The 27,800-nt window shown below is 32.5% G+C and overlaps 5 protein-coding genes across 5 annotated transcripts, besides 1 other annotated feature; 1 reads left to right on the top strand and 4 right to left on the bottom strand.

The window, feature by feature from the left end:
- Nucleotides 1-114: 114 nt before the first annotated feature.
- Nucleotides 115-4,425, bottom strand: TVAGG3_0935400 (uncharacterized protein; the record flags this gene model as incomplete). The annotated part of the gene is made up of 1 exon (XM_001329716.2): nt 115-4,425. One exon carries the CDS (start codon nt 4,423-4,425, stop codon nt 115-117), a length of 4,311 nt encoding a protein of 1,436 aa, XP_001329751.2.
- A 144-nt stretch (nt 4,426-4,569) lies between these two features.
- TVAGG3_0935390 (uncharacterized protein) lies at nt 4,570-5,544 on the bottom strand (the record flags this gene model as incomplete). The annotated part of the gene is made up of 1 exon (XM_001329717.2): nt 4,570-5,544. A coding segment is annotated over one exon (975 nt), but the record flags the coding sequence as incomplete, so codon positions are not given.
- Nucleotides 5,545-5,857: 313 nt separating this feature from the next.
- TVAGG3_0935380 (uncharacterized protein) lies at nt 5,858-10,362 on the bottom strand (the record flags this gene model as incomplete). Its single annotated transcript, XM_001329718.2, has 1 exon — nt 5,883-9,326. The coding sequence occupies one exon, from the start codon at nt 9,324-9,326 to the stop codon at nt 5,883-5,885; it is 3,444 nt and encodes a 1,147-aa protein (XP_001329753.1).
- A 166-nt stretch (nt 10,363-10,528) lies between these two features.
- Nucleotides 10,529-10,558: a mobile genetic element.
- Nucleotides 10,559-11,370: 812 nt separating this feature from the next.
- On the top strand, nt 11,371-13,951 carry TVAGG3_0935350 (uncharacterized protein; the record flags this gene model as incomplete). Its single annotated transcript, XM_001329720.2, has 1 exon — nt 11,463-13,913. One exon carries the CDS (start codon nt 11,463-11,465, stop codon nt 13,911-13,913), a length of 2,451 nt encoding a protein of 816 aa, XP_001329755.1.
- Nucleotides 13,952-14,152: 201 nt separating this feature from the next.
- TVAGG3_0935340 (guanine nucleotide exchange c9orf72 family) lies at nt 14,153-16,024 on the bottom strand (the record flags this gene model as incomplete). Its single annotated transcript, XM_001329721.2, has 1 exon — nt 14,894-16,024. One exon carries the CDS (start codon nt 16,022-16,024, stop codon nt 14,894-14,896), a length of 1,131 nt encoding a protein of 376 aa, XP_001329756.1.
- Between the last annotated feature and the right edge of the window lie 11,776 nt (nt 16,025-27,800).

The raw sequence follows: 27,800 nt of genomic DNA, 5'->3' as shown, positions 1-27,800 counted from the left end.
TATATTAAGATAGTTTCATAATAAAAAATTTTATATTTATAAAATACAAAAATACAATAAAATGTTAAGTTGAATTTTTTAGATTTAATTTTAAATTAAGTCTAATTTTTCAACTTAATAGTATAAATCTCTATTATTTTTTCTATAATCATAGTTTCTATCACCAAACCTGTTTTTGCTTGGTTCTCTTTTCTCTATAAATTGGTTCTTTTTCGCGTGAATTTTCAAATCATTGTTTGGAGAATAAATTTGTTCTTCAACATCTGATTCCAAAGGAACTGGCGAAAGAGGCTTTGGCTTGAAACTTTTTATTGAAGAACGTGGTGGTTTTGGAATAATTTCTTTTTGTGCTGAAGCCCAAGCCAAAAAATCTTTGCTTCTGTTTGGAACAAAAGGAGAATTTTCTCTTGAGTTTTCATGCGAATTTTGCGAGGAACTGTATTCATCTGTTTGCATCGCTTTGATGTACCTAATTGACTTCTTTATCTCTGGTGTTGATTCACTACTTGTAATACTCTTTTTCTCTTCTTCTTCGGATGATGACTCAAGTTGTTTCTTTTCTTCATCAGAAGAATAATATGAATATTCACTTTCATTAGTTACTTTATGCTGAATTTGTTTGTTTGGTTTAATTGGTTCTTTCTTTAGTTTTATTTCATGATTCTTTGATTCATTATCTCCTGTTTGTTTCTTCTCTACACTATAAATAGGTTTTATTTCGTTTCCTGATGATGAATAATAAGAATATTCACTTTCTTTCTGAAGAGTCTGTTTGCTTGGATTACTTGAAGTGGAACTCATTGGATAATTCTTTGCTTTAACATCTTGTTTTGTTTCTAAGTTATTCTTATTAATCATTGGCTTGTCTTCTTGTTTCATTAATACATTCTTATCTTGTTTATTTATTGGTTTATTTTCTTCTTCTGATGAATAATAAGAATATTCACTATCTTTGGTAATTTTCTGTTGAATTTGTTTATTTTTATTATTTGAAACTAAAGTCTTTGTATCTTTCTTTGTTTCAATTTCTTGTTCCTTTGATTCACTAACAGGATTCTTTCCTTCTTCTGATGAATAATATTCGCTCTCATCTACAAGATTTGCTTTTTTCTGTTCAGTTACTTTGAAAGGATCATTTATATTTTTATTTATTGGTTTATTTTCTTCTTCTGATGAATAATAAGAATATTTGCTTTCTTTATTAGGTTTTGTTTGTTTGAGTTCAATTTGCTGCTGATTAGTTGAATTTTTCTGTTCACTTTGTTTCTTTTGTTGCTGAGAAACATTTGGTTTTGTTTCTTCTTCAGATGAATAATAATAGGAATATTCACTTTCATTTTTAACATTTGGTTGAACTATTTGTTTCTGCTCAATTTTGTTATTATAGTTGTTAGTAATGGCTTGAACAGAAACATTCTTTGCTGATGTTTCTTGTTTCTTTAGTTCCTCATTAATAGCTGGCTTAATTTCTTCTTCAGATGAATAGTAGTAAGAATATTCACTTTCATTAGCTTTATTTGATTTTTGTTCTGATTTCTGAACTTGTTCCTTTGAGTTATTTTGTTTTGTTTGTTGTTGAGAAACTTTTGGTTTTGATTCTTCTTCTGAAGAGTAATAAGAATATTCACTTTCTTTGTCATTTTTAGAATTGTTGGAAATCAACGTATATGCTTTCATTTTGTTTGAGTTTTGATTGTTTATTGGTTTCTTTTCTTCTTCCGAGTAGTAATAAGAATATTCACTTTCATTTGATTTAAAAGTTTCAATCTTTTGTTTTTCTTCCTTATTTTGTTTATTTGTTGGTTTTGTTTCTTCTTCTGAAGAGTAATAATATGAATACTCGCTTTCATTTCGATTTACTTTTTGGTTATTAGAAATCAATGGTGTTGGAACTTCTTTTGATTTCTGTTCTTTATTGATCGTTTGTTTTGTTTCCTCTTTAGAATAATTATTTTGTTTATCTTTGATAACTTTCTGATCTGTGTTTGAATTCTTTTCTCCATTAATTTTTGGTTTTGTTTCTTCTTCTGAAGAATAATAGTATGAATATTCGCTTTCGTTTTGTTGCTTTTCTTCTCTTTTTATCTGAGATATTTGAGTTTGTTTCTGTTTAGTATCATTGATTTGTTGTTCTTCTTCTGATGAATAATAATATGAATATTCACTTTCTTTTTCATTCTGAGTTGTTTTAACATCAACTTTTTGTTCATTAACTTTAGATAGCAATCCTTCTGATCCAGTTTGTTGTTTTGGTTTTGCTTCTTCTTCTGATGAATAGTAGTATGAATATTCACTTTCTTTGTCATTTGATTTCTTAATAACTGTTTGTTTTACATCAGGTTTTACAACTTTTTGTTGATCTTTCGGAACAGGTTTTGTTTCTTCTTCTGAGGAGTAATAATAAGAATATTCCGTTTCTTTATCATTAACTTTCTGCTCGATTTCCTTAGTTTCTGGTTTCTTTTGTTCATGAACAACTGGCTTTACTTCTTCTTCTGAAGAGTAATAATATGAATATTCACTTTCTTTTTCAACTGGTTGAACGGGTTTCTGTTCAATTACAGGAGAATTTTTTTGCTTTTCATCAGATTTTGGTTTTTGCTCCTCTTCAGAAGAATAATAGTAAGAATATTCACTTTCTTTTTCGATAGCTTTTTCTGGTTTCTGTTCAATGACAGATTTTTGTGGTTTTATTTCTTTCTTTGGTTCTTCATCTGAAGAGTAATAGTATGAATATTCACTTTCTTTTTCTACTTTTTCAGGTATTTTTACTAAATTTTGTTGAGGTTTTACTTCAATTTCTTCAATTTTTGGTTTAATTTCCTCTGTAATTTCAATAGTTTGTGGTTTTTGTTGATTGATTGTTGGTTTCGTTTCTTTTTGTTGAATTAATGGTTTTCGTTCCTCTTCAGAAGAATAATAGTAAGAATATTCATTTTCTTTTTCAACAACTTTAGCTGGTTTCTGCTCATTGATGGGTTTTTGTGTAATTATTTCTTTCTTTTGATTATTTTGTTCTTCTTCAGAAGAGTAATAGTATGAATATTCACTTTCTTTTTCTGGTGTTTTAACCAATTTTTGCTGTGGTTTTATTTCTTCTTTATTTTCAACAATTTGTGGCTTTCCTTGAATGATTGTTGGTTTTATTTCTGCTTCTTTTGGTTGAGATATTGGTTTTTGTTCTTCAGTTTCTGATGAATAAGTGTAATAATATTCATATTCTGATTCTTCCTTTTGATCAACTTTTTCTTTCTTTTCAACAATTTCTGGTTTTGATTCTTCTTTTTGAATCATTTTTGTTTCATTTGCAATGGCTTTTGGAGTTAGTGGTTTGATTTCTTGTTTTAGCTTTGGTTTGATGTGTTTAATATCTGGTAAAATTGGTTTGTTTATTAGTTCTATTATTTTATGTTTCTCGGCCTTTATCTCTTCTGATTCAGATGAATATGTTTCACTTATTGATTCACTCCTTTGAATTAATTCAACTTTCAACTGTTGAATCATTGGGTTTGTTTGTTTTGTTTCTTTTACTGGTGTCTTTTTTTCTTTCTTTGTTTCTTTTAATGGTGTCTTTTGTTCTTTCTTTGTTTGCGCCTTAGATTTTGGAGGTTCTTTCTCTTTTTGTTTTGGTTTGATTTCTTCCTTTTTCTGGACAATCTTCGGTTTAGTTCCTTCCATTTCTGACGAATATGTTTCGCTTATTGTTTCACTAACTTTTGTTTCTTTTTCCTTCTTCTGAACAATCTTTGGCTGAGGTTCTGCTTTCTTACTCAATGCTTTTGTTGCTGCCAAAACAGGTTTTTGTTCAATTTTAGGTTGTTCTTGTTTGATTTCTTTCTTTTGTATAGTTTCTTCCATTTCAGATGAATAAGTTTCACTAATTGATTCACTCTTTTGAACTATTTTCTCTTTTTGAGCACTAATTTTTGTTTCTTTCTTTTGCTTTGGTCCAGCTTTCTTACTAATTGTTTTTGTTGTTGCCAAAACTGGCTTTTGTTCAATTTTAAGTTCTTTTTGTTGAATTGGTTTAACATCTTCTTTTTTCTTTTCTGGTGTTTCTGATTCAGAATAAGAATATGAGTAAGAATACGTGTAATAATAATCAGATTCTTCTTTCTTCTCTGTTTTAGCTTTTGCAATTGTTTCTTTAAGTTTGCTTAATTGCTTTTCTTTACTTGGAGTAATTTTTGTTTCTGTTACATTTGTTTTACTCGAAGTTTCTTTTTGTTTTGGAGTAATTTTTGTTTGTTTTTCTTCTTGCTTGGGTAAATTAATTCTCTTTTCTTCAATTTTTGGTTTTTCTGGAATCTGTTTTGTTGGTTCTTTTTCTTGTTTTGGTAATTCAATTTTCTTTTCTTCTATTTTTGTTTCTTCTATGATCTGTTTTGTTGATTTTTCTTCTTGGTTAGGTAATTCGGGTTTCATTTCTTCTATTTTTGTTTCTTTTTGTTTTGGTAATTCAATTTTCTTTTCTTCTATTTTTGTTTCTTCTTGCTTAGGTAAATCAGGTTTCTTTTCTTCTACTTTTTTATCAGTTTCAATTGATTTTTCTTTGTTTTCAGCCAAATTTTGTTTTTCTTCAATGTTTGGAGTTATTTCTACAACATCTGATGAATAAGTATAATAGTATTCATATTCTGATTGTTTTTTCTCATTTTCTGGAGATGGAATATTTTTTTCAAATTCATTCGAAATTTGTGCAGATAAAATAACTTCTTGATACTCTTCAAATGGATTCTGAATGATTTTTGGATCTACAGGCTGTTTTATTTCCATTGGTTTGATACCAACTTTTTTGTTATCTTCTTTTTCATCTGAATCAGAAGAATATGAAGAATCTGATACATATTCATTAATTTCTTTTGATTCTTTTGTTTGATCAGAAATATTCTCAATATTATTTATTTTTTCTTGAATGTTTTGATCATTATTCACATGTTTTGTCTCATTAACAGAAGAATCAAGTATTTCGCTAGGAATTAAATTAGATTCTTCGCTTAATTGATTTGAATTCAAGTCTGACTCAAAATCACTAAGATTTTTGGTTATTTTCAGTAATTGATCATCAGAGACAGGTTGAACAAGCTTATTTTGTGGAAGAATTTGTGAATTTTGAATTAGTTGAATTTCTTGCTGTTTTTGAGCTTCATCATCACTATTATCTCTATCACTCATTGTTTCTATTGATTCTTGAGTACGTGTTGGGATATCACTATAAGAATCTTCTTCGTAGTAATAACTTGATGATGTGGCAGGATTATCTGATGAAGAATGTGTCTCACTAGCTGAATAATAGTCGGAAAATGCAGGAATATTTTTTATTTTTTGGAAAATAGGCGTTTGAACAATTTTTTTCTTGCGTTGTTTGTTGAAAAATGCTTTGATATCTTTCTGAGTTAGCTGATTTCTTCTTGGCTGATGACTTCCATCATCCGAAGGATCAGAGGAAGAAATAGCACCTCTTCTAGTACCTCTTCTCAAGATTTTCTTTGGAGGGTAGGTGCTGCTATCCTTTTCTTGGCCTGTTTTCCTTCGAGATTTCATTGCTTGTAAAATCTCTATCCAGCCAACCTAAAAATAATGAAAAATCATTATATTATTATGCAAAACATTACATAGTTTTAGTAAATTTTGACTAAATATAAAGGATTCCAGAAAAATTAATAGAAAATTTTCATTCAATCTCATTTTTCTATGAAAGCAGTTATATTTCTGGTGTAAAATCAACAACAAATAACAAATCTTTGAAACCGGGCAGTTTGGATGGTTTTTATTCATAATTCCCAATTCAACTTTATTTATCAGGTAAGATACCTGTAAAAATCAGGGTCCATAATATTATTAAAATAATTCTTTATTAAACATACATGAAAAACAAATAATTATTCATCTATATGCTTTGGAGTTATAGAAACAAGCTCCAAATCCTTATCAAGTGTTAATGTGAAGCTCTTATTGTCATTTAAGTAAACGGAAGTTTCCTTCGTCACATAAAATTTTCCAGAATTTTTGATTTTTTCTCTCTTTAAAATCAAAGATTTGTATCCATTTCCGAATGCTTCCAAAACAGGAAGTTTCACCTTCATTGGTATCACAATGATCTGTCCAACGAGCATCAATGTAGACAGTTTGAACTTATTAGAACTCGAGTTAAACGAGTTATATATTGCATTAATGAAATGAACACCTTGTACGGTTTGGACATCAATTGGGTCTGAATCATCTGGTAACTGCATGAAAACGAAATGAGGAGGTTCATGTATCAATTTAACGATGTTCGGGAATACACCTGATACTTCCTTTGCAGCCTTCATGAAAAGGGAACATCCATCTGCAAGCTCTCCATCATATTCATCTCTTATTGTTGCGTAACTTAATGAAAATGATGCCATTACTGCCCTGTCAAATGTCTTTGATTTTAATTCTCCATCTGTTGTGAGAACATTTGAAAGTTGTTGAGGCAATGCATACATCTTCAAATTCTCTGCAACTTGCCTTTCATATCTCATCATCTCTTCTTTGTGGTCGTGATAAGAAAGATCTTCAAAAATCATCGCATAAATGTATTTGTCATTTTCTGCCAAAATTTTTGACATTCGAATCTCAACGTTTTTCGCTTTATGAGAGCCACGTTCGAACTGTGTAACCAATCGAAGACAAGAGTGGTCTATACTATTATTGTCATCGAAGAACTTCAAAATGTGGTTGAAAGGATGTTTTTCATCATTTTTGTAATTAATCAATCTCGAGAAAATTGCGTCGAGAGATAAACCAATACAAGCTTCTCTTGGTGCACCAATCAAATTATAAAAAGAAGGATTAGCAAACAAAAGAGACTTATCTTGCTCAAACAATGCATGAGGATATTCAATTATATTTAAATAGTTTCCTAATCGAGTATCAGTTTCATTCATTATTCCGCCTCTGTGCCAATCCGCTTCTCCTTGCAAATACTGCATTACTTTTGGAAGATCAGGAACTCTCATTGGAGGGATGTATTTGAGAGGAAGTTTTACGGATTCTTTTGTTGCGTCAAGTTGTTTCATGATTGGTAAAAAGAAAACAAATGAACATAATGAAACAAGGAAAATAACAACAAAGAAAATAACTAATAAAATTGTTCTTTCGTTCTTCAACTCGTAAATTATAAATTGAAATCCAGCTTCATGCAATTGATAACTACGAGGATAAAAGAAATCATTATACAATGTCACTAATTCCTTAATTTCATCTTCTGAAATTGAAGAATTATATGCTTTCGATGCCAAAATCATGAAATAATCAAACATATAAGTAAATGGCCAACAAGCTCTATCTGATTCATTTGTACATGCTTTGTCATGGACTAAACTATAGAAAGCATCAGATGTCAACATCTTTTTGGAAACTTCACTTCCACTTGTTGCTAAAAGCAATTTTGAGTTGAAATCTTTTGTTAATTGAAGTCTGTATGAACAATATGAATAAGGAAGATAAGTAAAATTACTTAATATTCCTTGTAAAACTATTGAACAACCTGTTGTTCTTCTTGCAGTCATTTGAAGAGTTTTGAACATAATCATCATGTCATTTACAAATCCCGAGAAAAGATAAACCTCAACTGTTGCAGCTACAAGCAAAATAATCGTAATACTTCCCACAATCAACCAAACTTTCAATTGGAAATATTTAGGAATTACTGTTCCTGCGGATGATTGATCGTGAACAAGCAATTTTAAGTTATCAACACCCTTTACTTCTTTTTGTGCTTTAACTGGCTCTTTTTCATCTTCATCAAATGGATTTAAATTTGAAGCAAGTGCTTGCTGAAGGAACATGTTCTTTTTATTATCAGTAATCTTGTTTGTTGAGCTTGGATCCATCAATTCTGTGATGAAAGAACGTGGAATGGTGATGTAAAGATTGAAAATGTATTTCAATTCAGTTTTCACGTTCTGCATCGCACTAAATATTAAAGGAACCATGATAATAAGCATAACGCCCCATATGATTCCATAAAATATTGGAATATATTTCACTAATTCCGAAATTATATTTTGAATTGAAACTAATTCGGCATCTGAAGCTAAAAATACGGAATATCCGATGCCAAGAGTATTATTCTTCATTAATAATACAAGATTATCATCTTCTGGTACAAATGGAACAGATCTTGCGTAATAAGAATATAATCTCAAAAATTTCACGATTCCTGTAGTTTCCAGACCAGAATATTCTTCAACTTTATTCCATAACTGGTTCGTAAGGTTTGAGTTTGATTTGAGAATTTTATCTGGCATCTCTTGTAAAAGATTTGTAATTGCGTCGTCTAAAACCTGGGAATGGTTGAAGAATGTTTCTCGACCTTTATCTCCACTTGGAACAATCTCTTCGAAAAGATTTGGTGAATGGAATATCAATGAACATGTTGTATCAGAATAATACAAGAAATTACTCATACTTGAGGTCATATGCATTGAAACAAAGGCCAAAATGATGGCAGACAAGATGAAAATAAAGGAAAGAATGATTGTAAACCATAATCTTGCTTTCGTTTGGTTCAATGAAGATAATGGTCTTCTATCGACAGCATCTTCGATTGATTGATGGAGAACAGCAATATTAATATCACTATTGGGATCAGCTCCAGTAGTTTGCATCGCTTGATTGTTGGCAGATAAGGGTTCATTTAATTTTGGATGAACTTTGAGGAGAGCTTCAGCAATTTTGTGTTGCCTTCCAACACCATTTAAGAATTTAATGTATTCTCGCATTGTTGGAAGTGAATAAGGATATCTTATTATTAATTGTTTCCAACTATAAGATAACTCCGCAAGATTCTGGTATAACATGAATGTTGTTCTCGACATCTGAGTTATATCTCCTTTATAACAACCTGCCCAAAATTTTGTCAAAATTTGTTCGCATTTGAAGCCAGCCAATGTTTGCTTTGATATTTCATGGGATATAGAAGTACTTAGTTCGTTTGAACTTTCTTGGATTGAAGTTAAAAGTTGAAATAAAATTGCGGCTTCAAGAAATTTCGGATTTTTCCTTGATAAATATGAGTCTATCATCTGTTTTAACAAGTTTAGATTATCAGGGATCAAAAATGACATGTAAAGCATCTGAAAAGAGAGATTTTCATAAGTATGAATTACATATTTCACCAAAGAACCATCAATAAAGGTATCTAATCCAAGAATACATGCTGCTCTTACTGTAAATAAAGCCTTTTCTGAGTTTCCTAACTTCATATCACCATAAACTCCTAAAAGTTCTTCTTCATCACTTGAACTTGCTTGTTTTGAGACTGTTTCTACTTTATTTGTTCCCTTCAATCTCATTAGAACATGAACAATCCTAATATGTGTGTATATCTTCAAACAAATGAATAAAATAAAAGGAACTAAGATCCAAATAAAAATGCAAGTCCAATATGGAATTATTCCTGGATGGAATGATAAAACAATTAAAACTAGCATATAAATGTTCCATGACATGAACAAAGAAGTAATGAATTGATAAGCTCCAAAAGAAATATAATAAATTTTGCCAATATGAACGATAGAAAGGATTAACGCACATGAACATCTAACTATTAACAGTATACTAAGTGTTAAACCCTTTGCTTTTGATTCTAATTCAACAATTAAAAATTCAAAAATAAACAAAACATAAAAAAGGATGCTATCGTCTGTATTTGGTGCCCAAATGGATAGAGGATTAGATAAATTAGGCGATGGTGATGTACCTGTAGCAATTGCAGCTAAAACTTGCATAATTATTAAAACTATTAAAACGAGTAGAGCAATTAATGAAATGAAGAAGTTCAAAACTGTTGGTTCTTCAACTATGGCACGTAAATGTTTGCCAGTTGTAGTTATAAAACAAGTTTGAAACATCGGCAAAATTAAAAAACGGTAATAGAAGAAAACTTTCATTTGCCAAGATGGTATGTTTTGCGCTCTAAGCTTTGAAACAATTACTATTAAAAGAATAAAATGTGCAAAGGTAATTATTGCAATTATTGAAAAAATTATGTAATTTGTTAACGATGACGCATCGGTAGGGACATACCGAACAATGATTGTGCATACTTCAAGAAATGTGCTAAGTTCTGGATATTTGCCTTGCCAAATACCATAATTATAAGGTTCAAACATCCCAGTTAGGATCTGAATTATAATAAAAAACAATGCTATATAAAACACCCACGGCATATTAGTAACAGATCGATTTAATAAATGAAAAAATATAAATAATGCATGAGTTTTTGGTCCAATTGTATATGTTGATGATAATTGATACCCTACTCCACTATCCTTCTTATTAAGACGGTTGGATGAAAAGGCATCAAACCTTTCTCCAGGAGAAATCATCAATTAACACAATTTTTTAAATTCAAACCGCAAAAATCAATATAAAATCTATATTATTTAAGTGTTGTAATTTCAGATTTATTTTTCAATAAAATATACGTTTTGTAAAATTTTGAATTGAATTTGAATAAATCAAAAAGAAATTAAAAGCCCTCACCATTTCTAGAAATGTCAGAAAGTGGTAAGTGCACCCTTAAACAAGATTTTATTTTATACAGCCTTCCATATGCAGGAGTTGAAGAGCAGCCAGAACTTCCTCCACAAGCATGTTTTTACGATTCAAAATTACCAGATAAAGTATATTCGCCAAATTACGATGATGCTTTAATTAGAGGAATTGTTGCTCTTTCCCAAAAAGTAGAAAAAGATAAAGAAAAGGTAAAAAAACCAAATGAATCTTTATTAGAAATCGCAAAATTAGAATTCGAAGCAGAGAATGATAAAATAAGAAATTACATTGATATTGAAATCGAAAATCTTAAGAGAGAAATTATTTCTGGGGCAATTTTTGAAAATACTCTCGATGATTTCGAAACGACAATAGCTTACAAGATTAATATCGGTAGATCAGCTGCTATAACTGGTAAAGAAGCTGCTTCTTTACTCCGGTCCTTGAATAAATAAATTTCTATCTTTTTTAATATAAATTTATTTTTATTTTTTGCTGATTTGTAACTTTATGCATGCGCAATATAAAATGTATTCAACAATTTGAAATTGAACAGCAATTACCACACGATTCTTATTCAAAGTTAAATTGATTTTAGAATGCTTATACATTTAAATCTCATACATATCATAGTTTGAAAATTTGTAGATTTCATGAGGATTGTAAACTTTTGTGCTCTTCAAAACGAAGCTATGAAGAAAATGGATTAATATTCCAATTCATTTTCCAAGAATAGAAGAATATGCATATTTAAATTCATTTGGTATATGATTTGTATGAATGTTAAGAAACAATACAAGAGATTAGAAATAACCTTAATTATAAAAATTGAGAGTGTGCCAGAAAGTTCACCCATGAAAAGTGCCGAAAATTCAAATTCTTCTCAATATAAAATGTTTCTTTTTAGTATAAAAATGTACATTCGGTAGAGAATGGGTGATACAGGAGGTGGTATTTATAGCGATGACTTTATTTATTTAACCTCAACTAAAGAGAATGCTGAAACAATTGTTGTCAACTCTAAGACTAGAGTCATTCAAAGCACACAAAGTGTTACTGCATTCCAGAAGTGCACAAACACTCTCACGACACTCAGTTTTGGTCCAAATCCTTTACTCGAAACGATCCAAGATTACTCATTTTTCCAATGCAAATTTCTCAATAATGTCGATCTCTCTGTATGCACGAAACTTATTATAATTGGAAAATCCGTATTTGAAAGATGTTCATCATTGACCTCAATAAAATTACCAAATTCAGTCACAACTCTTGGCGACAGTATCTTTTATAGCACTAACATCAAAAACTTTGATTTACCAGCATCTGTTACTGTTTTACCATTTCAATGTTTCATGGGATGCAAACAACTGAATTCAATAAACATTCCCCAGGATTCAAATCTCACAGAAATAAAAAAATGGTTTATAAGACAATCATCACTTAAAACATTTCGAATTCCAGCAAAAGTAGAAACGTTCAGTGATGGTGTATTTGAAGATTCATCGATTGAAACAATTATTGTTAGCAGCGAAAATCCTAATTACAAAATTGACAATAATTTCTTGATAGATACAAGAAGTATGTATATCTACTGCTGTCCTGCAAAATCTACCGGAAATATAGTTATTCCAAACGGTGTCAAAGGCACATATGGATCCTCATTTAGATTTTGCACTATTGATTCGGTTGAATTTCCATCAACACTTTGGGCTATTTTTCCTTATTCTTTTGCAGGATCCACACTTAAATCAGTGTATATACCAGATACTATCTCATATATTGGTGATTATGCGTTTGAAGACTGTGGGAAGCTAAATTCGATTCGATTACCAAGCAATATAAATTCAATTTCATCATATTGCTTCTATGGAACAAACATTAGTCACATTGATATTCCAAGTAATATAAAAACATTAAATACTGGATGTTTTCTGAATTGTCCTAATTTAAGGGATGTTGAGTTGCCAGATGGCATCGAAAAACTAGATGGAAAAATATTTGATGATGGAACAAATATTCACTTCAGTCCGAATTCTCGATTTTATATCGATAGTCAGTACTTGATTCTTGATAAAGAAAACACGACAGTCACCCAATATTTAGGATCTAATACTAATGTCAATATCAACATTCCACCAACAATCACAACGATCGGATCTGATGCATTCAAAGGCAAGAATCTTATTTCTTCATTTGTTTTCACATATGATTCTGCTCTCACTCAGATCAACAGTGGTGCATTCAGTGATTGCAGAAGTGCAACATTTGTTAATCTTCCAAATACAATTTCATCCATCGGTGAAATGTCATTCCTCAATTGCAACCAACTCCAAAGTTTAGTTTTCACATCATCATTAAAGACACTTTCAGCTTCTAGTTTCAATGGCTGCAAATTTTTGAGAGAAGTCCACATTGAAGATTCTAAAATAACATCACTCCCAGACTCATGCTTCATGAACTGCAATTCATTGTCATCAATTAGAATCCCTAACACAGTTACAGAGATCAACTCATTATGCTTCTATTTATGCACATCTCTCTCTAAAGTCGAGTTTGGAACATTAATTAAATCGATAGGTCAGAGCAGCTTCCAACAATGCAATCTTGCAAAGGTTGACATGCATATGTGCAAATTGCTTATCAACATTAGTGACTATGCTTTCTATAACAACACTAATCTCGACATTGTCGTTCTCCCAGATAACATCGAACGATTCGGTGCATACTCATTCTCTCGGACATCACTCACTAACATGACTATTCCAACACATCTTGTTAATCTTGGACCATATTCATTCAGTGAATGCCAGCAACTGGACAGTCTTACCATCCCATCCGACAGTTCACTCACCACTAGCGGTATTGGCATTGGTTCTTTCAAGAACTGTTTCCGGATCAGCAGCATCTCATGCGAAAGTGAACGATTCAGCGTTTTCAGTGGTGCACTTTTTAACAAACAACAGACATCTCTCATCTTGTTCCCTCCTGCATCAACCATTTCTTTCTTCTCTCTCCCTCCGACGACACAGATCATCAGTGAAGGTGCATTCATGTCGTGCTTCAACCTCGTTTCAATATTCATTCCAAGCAACAGTCTTACTCTGATTTCAAACAACGCGTTCGAAGGGTGTTCATCCCTGTCATGGATCAACATCCCAATCTGTGTTTCAGATATTGGAGAAGATGTATTTATCGGCTGCACAAGTCTTCGTTGTGGACTTGAGATTGAAAACAAGAACAGAGAATTTCTTAAGAACATTGTTGATGTATCCAAACTTGATCCACAATGTCTTCATGATTGTGCAAGTGTTTTCACATGCAAAGCAAACATCCACCATGTTGATATTGGATTAATTCAACCATTCATTGTCATGCTCATATAAACAAACATTTTTAACCATAAACATAATAAATTTTACTATACTTTTTTAATATTTCGAATTTTAAATACACTTAAGTGTGCACTTTCCACTCTCAAGTTTCCTGTTTAAAGTTTTAATTTCTAATCCCCTTAGCTTGTAAGTGCATCAAAATTTTCTATGTTATTTATTATGATAATTATAACTGTATGAATACACAACATAAAAGATATTCACCTTCCTGACAATTTTTCAGCCTACATCGGCGCCAAGCGCATCTAAATGCCTTAAAAAAAATAATGTTTACAAACTAATTAAATGTGAATATCATTTTATATTAATGAAACCGTTCAGATTGTTATATCCTTATTTTGTTTATTAATGAGATTTGCAATATCTTATAACAATTAGAAATATTGGCTACTTATATTTATAACTACATAGGCGATAATAGTTTTCTTTGAAATCCCGTTCTTTTTGCTACAAAAGTTTACACTCATAAACATGTTTACCGTGTCTTTTTCTTCTATTCACATGAAATAAGATATTCGCACGTGGAAACAGGAGATGAGATTATATAATGTTATGAGTCAATAGCAATATTAATTTGGGGAGAAAGCTATTTGGAATCATGACAGTTTATTTAACATTAATGAAGGAAAAAATTGGGAGTAATAAGCCCAATTTAACTTCTTAAGATCAAATGATTATTAAGATCAAATTATCCAAAAAAATCGATGATATTTTACACATCGTCGATATTTGGATGAGACAACTTAAGCAAATCAATTAAGTAAATCTTCATTTCCATCGCAGAATTCATTATTCTGAAAATGCTATCTTGAGAGACGACAGATCAATTCAATTGTGCTTTGGAACACGAATGTTTTTTGTAAATTATTTAATAGACTTTAATGCGAAAATCGTAGTGAATCTCGTAGATATTGATTTATCCATACATTTGTGTCGATTTTTAAGAAAAATTAGAAGAAGAAAGGAATCAATTAAGTTTTCACGTATTTCGATATGATTGAAGGATCAAACATTGAAGCAACAGAGAAAATAATCTGAAAATCATCTTTGCCTGATATTTTTATTTCATGGCAGATATCATTAATTATTGCTTGTGTCATTGCGTCATTGTTTGGAATCTTTTCCGAGAGAACTGATAAGAAATTTAAGCTTATATTAGTTAATGATTCTAATTGAAGTTGGCACCCTTTAACTCTTTGATTTTCTGGCATTTCTAGTAAAATAACAACAGTTGCAAGTGGCCATGGAGCAGGAACTTGTAATTGCTTAATTATTTTTCTATTTCTTGAAGATGTTTGAGTTATTTTTTCATAATGTATATTACCTATAGAAAATACTTTCTTTTCTCGTAGTCTAATATATGTTATTGGTCTTTTAAATGAATTAAAAAATTCATCATCTGGTTTTTGTTGTCTTGAAATGATTTGTATTGACAAACCAGGAATGTATCTATCGTGTACTTCAAAACTAGCGTAGTTCCTTTGAAAAGGAAAAGTAAAAAATAGTAAAAAATTTGCTAAATCTAAATAAGGTTCATATGGATCAACTTCAATAACAGAAGTCATACCAGTTTGTAGATGTGATGTTAAACATAGAGCATAAAAAGATACTGAGCTGTAATCAATTTGAACAAAAGTATTCAATTGAACTCCTGATGTAAAAAATATATTTAAGTCACTCTTACTTTGTAGTATTGCAGGTTCTAGTTTCTTAAGCGGTTCATTTTGTGTTATTGCATCTTTTATTTGTTGAGAGAAAATTTTGCAGAATTTGATTAAAGAAGGGTGCTGCAAATCGCATTTTCGTATTGAGGAAAGTCGAAATATATATGTAAGTGAAATATAAGTTGCAAGATTTTTTCTTTGCAAATAAAATACCGAACTTATTGTAGCAATATTAAGACAATTGATTTCTGCAATGATTGTTACAGCGTCTGTGAAATATTTAGGATCTTGTCTATATAAATTTGATAATGATAATTTAAAAATGTCTTCTAATGGCTCAGAAATCATTAAATCACCAAATTGCCACTTCTCTAAGATCTGTACGCCACTAAGAAGATCAAGGGAAGAGATCCCACATAAAAGGGTTGGCTCCCCCATTGTCAGAAAAAAATGAATTTAGTATGTTCACATTCATGAATCACAACCTACCCATTCTTTATGGAGATAGTAAAAATGGAATGCATAGCAAGCATAACTAAGGTATTGAGTATAGACAGTTTTTCATGATATTATTTCTTGCAGTACGACATGTGTAGTTTGCACAAAGATAAAGATGGAGGAGGCCCACTACCTTATGGAGTGTTATCTCACCAAAAGATCCGTTTCGCATGAGATATGAGATATTAGATACTCTTGGTTGGAAATTGGAATATTTGCGGGAGCGTCATCAAGCATTGTTTAATTTCATTTCTTATTTCGAAATAAGCATAAAAAGTTTGGAAAATTGGTTTATGGGCGTGCAGCAGACGAAAAATGAGATTGAACCGTCCCACATGATCAGAGAGAGTTGTGAAGGGAAAGAATAGAAAACTTCTTATAAGCCCTTTCATATCATGCACACAGAACAGAAAAAGAATGATTCATAAATAGGAATGAAGAGTAGTATATGTGGACGGGTTGTGTGACTTTTTTTGAAAATGTAAGAATTCATACAATATAGAACGATTTTGTATCATTTTTTTTAACATATGAAGTAAAAAATGTATGATTCTTACGGTTTTTATTCTTACGTTTTTGAATAAATCAAGATTTAAAAAATTTTCAAATCGTAAGACATTTACACTCAGCCCAAACATAATGAAATATATTTCATCTTTTATAAAAGAAGCTATATATAAATGAAACAGAGGAGTCATAATCAAAGACCTCATAAACGAGTAAAAAGAAATTAGAAACTAATGAAATGGAAATCATTGATGACATTAAAGAGGATGGAATTCCTAAATTTTGTAGAAAAACCTTTAGAACTAAGTTAGGAACATATAAACGTAGAGTATTAAATCCTGAATATCTTAAACATCAATTTAAAAAGGAAGACTGTGAATTATTAAACGCTAATGAATATGAAAATGCTAAATCAAAACTGAGATATAAATATATTGGAAGTGATGAAAGGTGTAAAGATAAAGATAAAGTTTATTCAGTTTCATATAATAACTGGCACACGTTAGGGATAAGAAAACATTTAGGAGATTATGGGAAATGTTCTGAATTCTTTAAATCTAGTATATACGAGAGAGTAAAAGAAATTAAAAATAATTATTTTCATGAATAAAAAATAAACTTTAAAAATTCATGTCTTACATTTTTGAATAATTTATTTTTTTAATTCGTAAGAAATGAGTGAATCAAGATTCGTGACTGTAAATCAATTAATAAATAAACTTTCACCAATTCTCACCCAGGTTAAACAAGTAGACGTTTATTTTGATGAGGCGTCAAAAATTTTCTCACTGGGTTTTCGTCTATCAATCCCAGCTCATTATATACGCAACCAATCAAAAATCTGATATGGGAGTCCAAGGCTAACTTTTTGTCGTCTACCTAATAAAAGAGGAAGCAGCATTAGTGAGAATAATCGCAAATATTCAATTTAAATTATCTTTTTATTCTTAATTTAAAGTGACAAAAAGAATAAAAAACCTATTCTAAGGCATGTTGTTATGTAAATGAGACTAGACATCATATTTTATGTTATGAAAAAAAAATATTTAGAATTTTAGAACAAAATAAATAGAAAAAATAGCATAACTTATGGATGTGCGTATATTAAATTTAATAAATTAAGAGAAATTATTTTTGGCGCCAAAATTATTCGTTAACTCTCAAATTTTTCTGAGTCAATAAGCCGCCAAAAAAGTGTCATTTTGTTTCGTTAGAGAAAGATGAATTGTCCATGTCATCCAATCGGGAACAAGGGGGATGGGGATTAGATGATAAAGAAGCAATTCATGCTCTCTATCTGAAGCAATCAGACTTACCAGCAACAATGTGAATCGATTTGGCTTTAAAGTTAATATAGCAGATCAGCTTGTTACTGGAGAGACTAGGCATTACGATTGATTCGCTGTAGTGCTCTACTTTAATTTAAGAGTAGTAACGGATAACTGAATTCCCAAAGTTCTTTAGGTGATCCAAAACACTGTAGCTGCTTGAACTTTGGACGAGCCTCGCACCCCAGAGAATAGAAATCCCAATCTTGCTCATGTTTAGTTGAATTAGTCTGCAGCAGTACAGCTCTGATACCACAAGATCGTGATGTATACAAAGTCACAACGCTATTTGATTCAACAACTAGCTAGTTTTGACATCAAATTGCAAAATTTGACTTCGTTATGAGCTCTTTGTAGCAAAAATACATTACACTTAAAGACTAGTTGCTAGACTGTAGTAGTTTGTTCGTATATATCTATTTTTCCCCAACGTATTGCATACTACATTTTGACAAGACTTGCAACCTTATAGTAACCTCGTTGGGAATTGTTCAAGCAAAGCGTAGGTAGTTAAGGTCGAGTAAGAGTTCTTCTTAAATCTTTCACTGAATGAGTAGGTGTTGGAAGAACTGTTCTCTAAAGCGATACAGTTGCGCTACATGTTCGTCAACTTGTCTAGAAATAAATATATCATTTGTTTTATACGTTTTTTCGTAATAAATCTATTTGTATTTGTTGTATTTGAGTATGAAGATAACAAAAACTACGGCATAAGACGCAGTACACTGGGCTTCGTTGCCATTTTATTTACCATGTTAAGAATAAACTTAACAGACATGCTTTGTTTTCGACGAAGCCATCTAAAATAACGTACATCTAAATAAAACTAAAAAACTGTAAAATTTCTTTATTTGATAGTATACTTCAAATTATGCACTATACCTTCTAGAATTCTATAACACTCTTTGCATATAATTTTTTTAAAAAAAAGTTATATCTCGACAAAAATATGATTTATCAATAGAGTATGTAAAATAAAACTCATTCGCAGTATTAAAAAATCGTAAATCTTTCCAAAAAAATTTTGAATTACAAATTTTAAAACTTAAAACAACATTTTTTGAAGCGAAAAAACGAAATCTAATTTTTTTTGGAAAATTTAGAATAAATAGAGCTCTTTAACTCGTCGAATACAAATTGTTTTCAAGTTTTTTTCGACCGGAAATTGAACTTTTAGAGTTTATACAATAAGATTCACATGAAAAAATACGGGTTTAACAAAGAAATCACCAATATAAAGGTTTTTTAGTAGAACGAGATTGATAAAAACTATGGTATGATAAAAAGACGATAATTTTTTTGGCGGGATAATTGAAGAATATGAATGATTCGAATTACAGACATACTCTAGTCCGAAACTTACTATGGTTCGTGACTTATTTTTGACACAGAATAGCTGTAGACTAAGGCTTACTCTAGATCCAGACTTATTATACAATTAAATTTGCTTTTGGAATAAGACTTAATTTTAGTTACAAACTTATCTTAATATCAGACTTATATTTAGAATCAGACTTACTTTAGTCTAGAACTTACATTTAGAATCAGACTTACATTTCAAGTCAGACTTACTTTCGTCCGAAACTTACATTTCAAGTCAGACTTACTTTCGTCCGAGACTTACATTTCTAGTCAGACTTACATTTCAAGTCAGACTTACTTTCGTCCGAGACTTACATTTCAAGTCAGACTTACTTTCGTCCGAGACTTACATTTCAAGTCAGACTTACTTTCGTCCGAGACTTACATTTCAAGTCAGACTTCCATTTCAAGTCTGTCTTACTTTCGTCCGAGACTTACATTTCAAGTCAGACTTACTTTCGTCCGAGACTTACATTTCAAGTCAGACTTAAATTTCAAGTCAGACTTACTTTCGTCCGAGACTTACATTTCAAGTCAGACTTACTTTCGTCTGAGACTTACATTTCTATTCAGACTTACTTTCGTCCGAGACTTACATTTCAAGTCAGACTTTCATTTCAAGTCAGTCTTACTTTCGTCCGAGACTTACATTTCAAGTCAGACTTACTTTCGTCCGAGACTTACATTTCAAGTCAGACTTAAATTTCAAGTCAGACTTACTTTCGTCCGAGACTTACATTTCAAGTCAGACTTACTTTCGTCCGAGACTTACATTTCAAGTCAGACTTACATTTCAAGTTATACTTACATTTCAAGTCAGACTTACATTTCATGTCAGACTTACTTTCGTCTGAGACTTACATTTCTATTCAGACTTACTTTCGTCCGAGACTTACATTTCAAGTCAGACTTACTTTCGTCCGAGACTTACATTTCTAGTCAGACTTACATTTCAAGTCAGTCTTACTTTCGTCCGAGACTTACATTTCAAGTCAGACTTACTTTCGTCCGAGACTTCCATTTCAAGTCAGACTTACTTTCGTCCGAGACTTACATTTCTAGTCAGACTTACTTTCGTCTGAGACTTACATTTCTAGTCAGACTTACTTTCGTCCGAGACTTACATTTCTAGTCAGACTTACTTTCTTCCAAGACTTACATTTCAAGTCATACTTACTTTCTTCCAAGACTTACATTTTAAGTCATACTTACATTAATATCAAACTTATATTAACCTACGACTTACTTTTATTCCCAGACATCTTGATCCACACTGACATTGAAAACCACTCATACATCTAAAGCCACTCAAACATCTAGATCCACTACGACATGGAGATCCACTCAAACATAATTTTTGCTCTCTAACTACATTTTTATATGATTTTACAACCTAAATTTTCTTCTTTACCTAAAGATTATTCGCAATATCTGAATATCATTAATTAATTGAGATATTCAAGTTTTGACAGCGGATTTGGAAAGCAGACTTGATGGAGATTTTAAATCTGATGTCAAATCTTGGTTTTGTGCATTATTGGAAGAGAAAAAAGGGTGTTAATTGCAAATCTTAAATATAGGTTTCTACGAAAAATGTAATTAGGGTTAGAATCATAGAAAGATATATCTGTCAGACATTGTTATGTGTGACAGATAATATTGCATCTCATAGACACTGTTGCATCTGTCAGACACTGTTGCATCTTTCAGACACTGTTGCATCTCATAGACACTGTTGCATCTCATAGACACTGTTGCATCTGTCAGACACTGTTGCATCTATCAGACACTGTTGCATCTCATAGACACTGTTGCATCTGTCAGACACTGTTAAATTTCATAGACACTGTTGCATCTCATACACATTGTTGCATCTGTCAGACACTGTTGCATCTGTCAGACACTGTTGCATCTCATAGACACTGTTGCATCTCATAGACACTGTTGCATCTCATAGACACTGTTGCACCTCATAGACACTGTTGCATCTGTCAGACACTGTTAAATTTCATAGACACTGTTGCATCTCATACACATTGTTGCATCTCATAGACACTGTTGCATCTTTCAGACACTGTTGCATCTGTCAGACACTGTTGCATCTTTCAGACACTGTTGCACCTCATAGACACTGTTGCATCTTTCAGACACTGTTGCATCTATCAGACACTGTTGCATCTCATAGACACTGTTGCATCTGTCAGACACTGTTAAATTTCATAGACACTGTTGCATCTCATACACATTGTTGCATCTGTCAGACACTGTTGCATCTGTCAGACACTGTTGCATCTCATAGACACTGTTGCATCTCATAGACACTGTTGCATCTGTCAGACACTGTTGCATCTGTCAGACACTGTTGCACCTCATAGACACTGTTTCATCTGTCAGACACTGTTGCATCTGTCAGACACTGTTGCATCTCATAGACACTGTTGCATCTTTCAGACACTGTTGCATCTCATAGACACTGTTGCATCTCATAGACACTGTTGCATCTCATAGACACTGTTGCATCTTTCAGACACTGTTAAATTTCATAGACACTGTTGCATCTATCAGACACTGTTGCATCTCATAGACACTGTTGCATCTCATAGACACTGTTGCATCTCATAGACACTGTTGCATCTCATAGACACTGTTGCATCTCATAGACACTGTTGCATCTCATAGACACTGTTGCATCTCATAGACACTGTTGCATCTCATAGACACTGTTGCATCTGTCAGACACTGTTGCATCTTTCAGACACTGTTGCATCTCATAGACACTGTTGCATCTGTCAGACACTGTTGCATCTATCATACACTGTTGCATCTCATAGACACTGTTGCATCTGTCAGACACTGTTAAATTTCATAGACACTGTTGCATCTCATACACATTGTTGCATCTGTCAGACACTGTTGCATCTTTCAGCCACTGTTAAATTTCATAGACACTGTTGCATCTCATAGACACTGTTGCATCTGTCAGACACTGTTGCATCTGTCAGACACTGTTGCATCTGTCAGACACTGTTGCATCTCATAGACACTGTTTCATCTGTCAGACACTGTTGCATCTGTCAGACACTGTTGCATCTCATAGACACTGTTGCATCTCATAGACACTGTTGCATCTCATACACACTGTTGCATCTCATAGACACTGTTGCATCTCATAGACACTGTTGCATCTTTCAGACACTGTTAAATTTCATAGACACTGTTGCATCTATCAGACACTGTTGCATCTCATAGACACTGTTGCATCTCATAGACACTGTTGCATCTCATACACACTGTTGCATCTCATAGACACTGTTGCATCTCATAGACACTGTTGCATCTTTCAGACACTGTTAAATTTCATAGACACTGTTGCATCTATCAGACACTGTTGCATCTCATAGACACTGTTGCATCTCATAGACACTGTTGCATCTCATAGACACTGTTGCATCTCATAGACACTGTTGCATCTCATAGACACTGTTGCATCTTTCAGACACTATTGCATCTATCAGACACTGTTGCATCTGATAGACACTGTTGCATCTGTCAGACACTGTTGCATCTGATAGACACTGTTGCATCTCATAGACACTGTTGCATCTATCAGACACTGTTGCATCTCATAGACACTGTTGCATCTGTCAGACACTGTTGCATCTGATAGACACTGTTGCATCTCATAGACACTGTTGCATCTCATAGACACTGTTGCATCTGTCAGACACTGTTGCATCTCATAGACACTGTTGCATCTCATAGACACTGTTGCATCTCATAGACACTGTTGCATCTCATAGACACTGTTGCATCTCATAGACACTGTTGCATCTGTCAGACACTGTTGCATCTCATAGACACTGTTGCACCTCATAGACACTGTTGCATCTCATAGACACTGTTGCATCTCATAGACACTGTTGCATCTCATAGACACTGTTGCATCTCATAGACACTGTTGCATCTCATAGACACTGTTTCATCTGTCAGACACTGTTGCATCTGTCAGACACTGTTGCATCTTTCAGACACTGTTGCATCTCATAGACACTGTTGCATCTCATAGACACTGTTGCATCTCATAGACACTGTTGCATCTGTCAGACACTGTTGCATCTCATAGACACTGTTGCATCTCATAGACACTGTTGCATCTGTCAGACACTGTTGCATCTCATAGACACTGTTGCACCTCATAGACACTGTTGCATCTCATAGACACTGTTGCATCTCATAGACACTGTTGCATCTCATAGACACTGTTGCATCTCATAGACACTGTTGCATCTATCAGACACTGTTGCATCTGATAGACACTGTTGCATCTGTCAGACACTGTTGCATCTTTCAGACACTGTTGCATCTCATAGACACTGTTGCATCTCATAGACACTGTTGCATCTCATAGACACTGTTGCATCTGTCAGACACTGTTGCATCTCATAGACACTGTTGCATCTCATAGACACTGTTGCATCTCATAGACACTGTTGCATCTCATAGACACTGTTGCATCTGTCAGACACTGTTGCATCTCATAGACACTGTTGCATCTCATAGACACTGTTGCATCTCATAGACACTGTTGCATCTCATAGACACTGTTGCATCTCATAGACACTGTTGCATCTGTCAGACACTGTTGCATCTCATAGACACTGTTGCATCTCATAGACACTGTTGCATCTCATAGACACTGTTGCATCTCATAGACACTGTTGCATCTCATAGACACTGTTGCATCTGTCAGACACTGTTGCATCTCATAGACACTGTTGCATCTGTCAGACACTGTTGCATCTGTCAGACACTGTTGCATCTCATAGACACTGTTGCATCTTCAGACACTGTTGCATCTCATAGACACTGTTGCATCTCATAGACACTGTTGCATCTGTCAGACACTGTTGCATCTGTCAGACACTGTTGCATCTCATAGACACTGTTGCATCTGTCAGACACTGTTGCATCTCATAGACACTGTTGCATCTTATAGACACTGTTTCATCTGTCAGACACTGTTGCATCTGTCAGACACTGTTGCATCTGTCAGACACTGTTGCATCTCATAGACACTGTTGCATCTCATAGACACTGTTGCATCTCATAGACACTGTTGCATCTCATAGACACTGTTGCATCTCATAGACACTGTTGCATCTCATAGACACTGTTGCATCTGTCAGACACTGTTGCATCTCATAGACACTGTTGCATCTGTCAGACACTGTTGCATCTCATAGACACTGTTGCATCTCATAGACACTGTTGCATCTCATAGACACTGTTGCATCTCATAGACACTGTTGCATCTGTCAGACACTGTTGCATCTGTCAGACACTGTTGCATCTGTCAGACACTGTTGCATCTCATAGACACTGTTGCATCTCATAGACACTGTTGCATCTCATAGACACTGTTGCATCTGTCAGACACTGTTGCATCTCATAGACACTGTTGCATCTCATAGACACTGTTGCATCTCATAGACACTGTTGCATCTGTCAGACACTGTTGCATCTGTCAGACACTGTTGCATCTCATAGACACTGTTGCATCTGTCAGACACTGTTAAATTTCATAGACACTGTTGCATCTCATACACATTGTTGCATCTGTCAGACACTGTTGCATCTGTCAGACACTGTTGCATCTCATAGACACTGTTGCATCTCATAGACACTGTTGCATCTCATAGACACTGTTGCATCTCATAGACACTGTTGCATCTCATAGACACTGTTGCATCTTTCAGACACTGTTGCATCTATCAGACACTGTTGCATCTCATAGACACTGTTGCATCTCTCAGACACTGTTGCATCTCATAGACACTGTTGCATCTGTCAGACACTGTTGCATCTCTCAGACACTGTTGCATCTGTCAGACACTGTTGCATCAGTCTCTCACTGTTGCATCTTTCATTGACTTTTTTATCTCTCAGGAAATATTTTATCTCTATAATATTTTTTATATCTCCCAAACTTTTACATCTTTCTGATTAATTTTTTTATCCTTTTTCATTCTGTTCTGTATATCGAATCTTTATATAACAAATAATTAAATAGTTTCTCATATTTATTAACTATTTTTTATAAACAATAATCATACACATTTTATTCATATAAATATTTTTTTCACAAACCATTTTTCCTCTTCCTTCTTACAACAAAATCTGGATCTCTTTCCTTGTCTTTATTATCAAAAACTTCTTCGATAATTTTTGAAATCATGTCTTTGTTTTGCTGATATTCATCTGATTCTTCCGGAAGATATGCATTACTTAATGCCAAATCTATCACTTCTGGATGTGTTTTTTAATGATGATATAATGAATTGCCTGAATTGTATCATAATCGATGTTCATCCCAAGATTAAACATGAAACTTGTTGCCTTGTCAATTGACGGAAGATTTAAAATGCGTTGAACAAGACTTTTAACTCCTATATCTGGAGTTACTTGTTCTTCATACAAGTAAATTTCGTTCTCAACTTTGGTTGTAAATGTTTTCCGAGCCGAAATTTTGCATTGTTCATTTTTCCGATCACCCTTTCCTATCGGATTGTCTTCATCATCATAAACTAGAATATTCTTCGAACTATTGAATTCCAATTTTCCAATATGAAATGCTTTAGGTTTTTCTAAATCGGCCGGTTTTACATCTAAGATGTTATGAATACATGGAATATGAACACCATATAGTTTATAAACATTTTCCATGTTGCAGTTGCATTTACAATGCTGTTCGACTTTATTTTTAATTGCCGAAATTTTCAATTTTCTATAAAGTTTCATTATATTATCATTTTTTGGATTATGTTTGAGTGGCTTTAGATGTATGAGTGGTTTTCAATGTCAGTGTGGATCAAGATGTCTGGGAATAAAAGTAAGTCGTAGGTTAATATAAGTTTGATATTAATGTAAGTATGACTTGAAATGTAAGTCTCGGACGAAAGTAAGTCTGACTTGAAATGGAAGTCTCGGACGAAAGTAAGACAGACTTGAAATGTAAGTCTCGGACGAAAGTAAGTCTGACTAGAAATGTAAGTCTCAGACGAAAGTAAGTATAACTTGAAATGTAAGTCTCGGACGAAAGTAAGTCTGACTAGAAATGTAAGTCTCGGACGAAAGTAAGTATAACTTGAAATGTAAGTCTGACTAGAAATGTAAGTCTCGGACGAAAGTAAGTCTGACTTGAAATGTAAGTTTCGGACGAAAGTAAGTCTGACTTGAAATGTAAGTCTGATTCTAAATGTAAGTTCTAGACTAAAGTAAGTCTGATTCTAAATATAAGTCTGATATTAAGATAAGTTTGTAACTAAAATTAAGTCTTATTCCAAAAGCAAATTTAATTGTATAATAAGTCTGGATCTAGAGTAAGCCTTAGTCTACAGCTATTCTGTGTCAAAAATAAGTCACGAACCATAGTAAGTTTCGGACTAGAGTATGTCTGTAATTCGAATCATTCATATTCTTCAATTATCCCGCCAAAAAAATTATCGTCTTTTTATCATACCATAGTTTTTATCAATCTCGTTCTACTAAAAAACCTTTATATTGGTGATTTCTTTGTTAAACCCGTATTTTTTCATGTGAATCTTATTGTATAAACTCTAAAAGTTCAATTTCCGGTCGAAAAAAACTTGAAAACAATTTGTATTCGACGAGTTAAAGAGCTCTATTTATTCTAAATTTTCCAAAAAAAATTAGATTTCGTTTTTTCGCTTCAAAAAATGTTGTTTTAAGTTTTAAAATTTGTAATTCAAAATTTTTTTGGAAAGATTTACGATTTTTTAATACTGCGAATGAGTTTTATTTTACATACTCTATTGATAAATCATATTTTTGTCGAGATATAACTTTTTTTAAAAAAATTATATGCAAAGAGTGTTATAGAATTCTAGAAGGTATAGTGCATAATTTGAAGTATACTATCAAATAAAGAAATTTTACAGTTTTTTAGTTTTATTTAGATGTACGTTATTTTAGATGGCTTCGTCGAAAACAAAGCATGTCTGTTAAGTTTATTCTTAACATGGTAAATAAAATGGCAACGAAGCCCAGTGTACTGCGTCTTATGCCGTAGTTTTTGTTATCTTCATACTCAAATACAACAAATACAAATAGATTTATTACGAAAAAACGTATAAAACAAATGATATATTTATTTCTAGACAAGTTGACGAACATGTAGCGCAACTGTATCGCTTTAGAGAACAGTTCTTCCAACACCTACTCATTCAGTGAAAGATTTAAGAAGAACTCTTACTCGACCTTAACTACCTACGCTTTGCTTGAACAATTCCCAACGAGGTTACTATAAGGTTGCAAGTCTTGTCAAAATGTAGTATGCAATACGTTGGGGAAAAATAGATATATACGAACAAACTACTACAGTCTAGCAACTAGTCTTTAAGTGTAATGTATTTTTGCTACAAAGAGCTCATAACGAAGTCAAATTTTGCAATTTGATGTCAAAACTAGCTAGTTGTTGAATCAAATAGCGTTGTGACTTT

This window comes from Trichomonas vaginalis, chromosome I, assembly GCF_026262505.1.
Source record: "Trichomonas vaginalis G3 chromosome I, whole genome shotgun sequence".
Taxonomy (NCBI): Eukaryota; Parabasalia; order Trichomonadida; family Trichomonadidae; genus Trichomonas; species Trichomonas vaginalis.
This window is presented reverse-complemented; position numbering and strand designations above follow the sequence as displayed.